Here is a 2,676-nt window from a genome sequence, read left to right as displayed (position 1 = left end):
CTTAATCGCTCTTATGGCATGTTTTTCAGACAATACTATCATTTGGCGCAGGTAGACATTAAGTTTGAAACACAAGAATGCATACAGCTAGCAAGATTGCAGTTAAGGAGAACATGATTAAACTCTTTACATGTTCCAAACGTACCTTGATTAGTTCACCTTCACAATAACCCTCAATCTCAGTCCTAAAAGAAACAGACAGGGAGGAAGTCACACATGCAGTACTTTGAATGAGCATACAAAAAATAACTCAAATACCGAAACTCTTACGCTGCAAGCTCCTTTTGGACCCGCACAGCCTCCACTTGGACAACCATTTGGGCCTTCTTCACAGTTTCATAAAGGTTTTGCATGTTTCCAATGTTTCCAAAGATTCCTCCCTGTGAATGTAGAACAAAAAGGGAGCACCATAAGATGGTTTCATAAACGCGTACTACACATTGGGCATATGCATCAAATTAAAGAAACAGTAGTTTGAGCCATGCAGACAAGAATTGAAAAAAGAATATACAATGTTCGCAAAAAGAATTATGTACGAGCAGCTTAAATTTGGACATGCTGATTTAACCATAGTTCAAAAAAGCGCTAGGCGTTAATTGTGCGTTTTGCCACCGCCTTGTGCTTTACTGACCAAAGAGCATGCTTATGCGCAGTTATGCACAGATTAAGCGTAGTTATGCGCAATGCGTTTTGCCAACGCCTAGAGCCTAGGCGCGCCTTTTTTAACTATGGATTTAACTAGGACGTAATCCAAACAAAGTAAGAAATATTCACTCAAGCTATATCGATACAAACTGATAAAAAATTTGTACTAGTAGTACTTCAGTGTATCATATTCAAAATTTGAATAGTGTGCCAAAATGCAATCTCAGCTCTTGATTAGTCTCAGTCTAATGTTCTAGAAAGCTGGGATTCACAGCTACAGTAGTAGTTTAAGGTCTCAACGGACTTTGCAAGGAGAAAAACTTTTGTAATAGAAATTAAGTAAATCGCCCATCTCCACAACCTGGATAGGAGTGCAGCCAGCATAGAGAAGTACAAGGTGGCAAAGAAAACCACTAAGCGAGCTGTGAATGAAGCAAGGGAGCGGGCATATGAGGACCTCTACCGGCGCTTAAACATGAAGGAAGGTGAAAGGGACATCTATAAGATGGCCAAGATCCAAGAGAGGAAGACAAGGGATGTCAACCAAGTTAAGTACGTCGAGGATGGAGAGGAGATCAAGCATAGATGGTGAGAGTACTTCCACAAGCTGTTCAATGGAGAGAAAGAGAGCTCTACCATTGAGTTGGACAACTCCTTTCATGGTACGAACATATTTTATGCGACGACAAGAGCCAAAGGTCAAGAGGCTTTAAAAAGAATGAAATGAGGCAAGGTGATGGCGCTGATTGTATCCGCATTAAAGTGTGGAGAGGCCTTGGAGACATAGTGATAGTATGGCTAACTAAGCTTTTCAACCTCATTTTTTGGTCAAACAAGATGCCCAAACAATGGAGGCGGATTATATTAGAACCAATCTTCAAGAACAAGGGGGGTGCTCAAAGTTGTACTAATTACCGTGGAATTAAGCCATACAATAAAGCTATGGGAGAGAGCAGCGCTTCAGAAGAATGACAAGCGTGACCAAAAATCAGTTTGGTTTCATGCCTGGGAGGTCGAGCATGGAAGCCATCTTCTTGTTAAGACAACTTATGGAGAGATACAGGGAGCAAAAGAAGGTCATGCTTATGGTGTTCATTGACTTGGAGAAGGCCTAGATAAGATATCACGGTGTGGTGGGCCATGGAGAAACACAAAGTCAAGTACATTACCCTCATCAAGAACATGTACAATAATGCTGTGACAAGTGTTCAAACAAATGACGGCGACATTGATGACTTTCCGATTAAAATAGGACTACATCAAGGATCGGCTTTGAGCCCTTATCTTTTTGCTTTGGTGATGGATGAGGTCACAAGGGATAAGCAAGGAGATATCCCATGGTATATGCTCTTTGCGGATGATGTGGTGCTACTCGATGATAGTTAGATTGGGGTTAATAGAAAGTTAGAGGTGTGGAGACAAAGTTAGAATCGATAGGGTTCAGGCTTAGTAGAACTAACACTGAGTACATGAGGTGCGGTTTCAGTACTACCAGGCATGAGAAGGAGGAAGTTAGCCTTGATGGGCAAGTGGTACCTCAGAAGGACACCATTCGATATTTGGGGTCAATGCTGCAGAAGTATAGTGATATCGATGAAGATGTGAGCCATCGGATCAAAGCTAGATGGATGAAGTGGCACCAAGCTACTGGCGTTCTCCGTGACAAGAGAGTGACACAAAAGCTAAAAGACATGTTCTATAGGACGGAGATTCGACGTGCGATGTTGTATGGAGCTGAATGTTGGTCAACTAAAAGGCGACATGTCCAGCAGCTCGGTGTAGCAGAGATGCGCATGTTGAGATGGATATGTGACCATACAAGAAAGGATCGGGTCCGGAATGATGATATAGGTGATAGAGTTGGGGTGGCACCGACTGAAGAGAAGCCTGTCCAACATCTTCTGAGATGATTTGGGCATATACAACGCAGACCTCTAGAAGCGCCAGTCTATGTTTTTAAGGCGACGCTTCGCTTTAAGGCGCTGGGGGGCGCATCGACGCCTAGGCACCTAAAGCGGACATATTTGCAAA

At 42.8% G+C, this 2,676-nt stretch overlaps 1 protein-coding gene across 2 annotated transcripts in view; it reads right to left on the bottom strand.

The window, feature by feature from the left end:
* The window catches only part of LOC119323140 (nucleoid-associated protein At2g24020, chloroplastic-like), a 6,480-nt gene that overhangs the window by 1,859 nt on the left and 1,945 nt on the right, over positions 1-2,676 (bottom strand). For both annotated transcript variants that reach the window (XM_037596719.1, XM_037596720.1), the window contains exons 3-4: positions 271-380; positions 146-185 (exon numbers count right to left, since the gene is read on the bottom strand). In XM_037596719.1, coding sequence (XP_037452616.1) covers positions 146-185; positions 271-380 — 150 coding nt within the window. The remainder of the gene's footprint in view (positions 1-145; positions 186-270; positions 381-2,676) is intronic.

The sequence above is a fragment of the Triticum dicoccoides genome, chromosome 6B (genome assembly GCF_002162155.2).
Source record: "Triticum dicoccoides isolate Atlit2015 ecotype Zavitan chromosome 6B, WEW_v2.0, whole genome shotgun sequence".
Classification (NCBI taxonomy): Eukaryota; Viridiplantae; Streptophyta; class Magnoliopsida; order Poales; family Poaceae; genus Triticum; species Triticum dicoccoides.
Note: the sequence above shows the minus strand (reverse complement) of the source record. Positions and strands in the feature narration are given on the sequence as shown.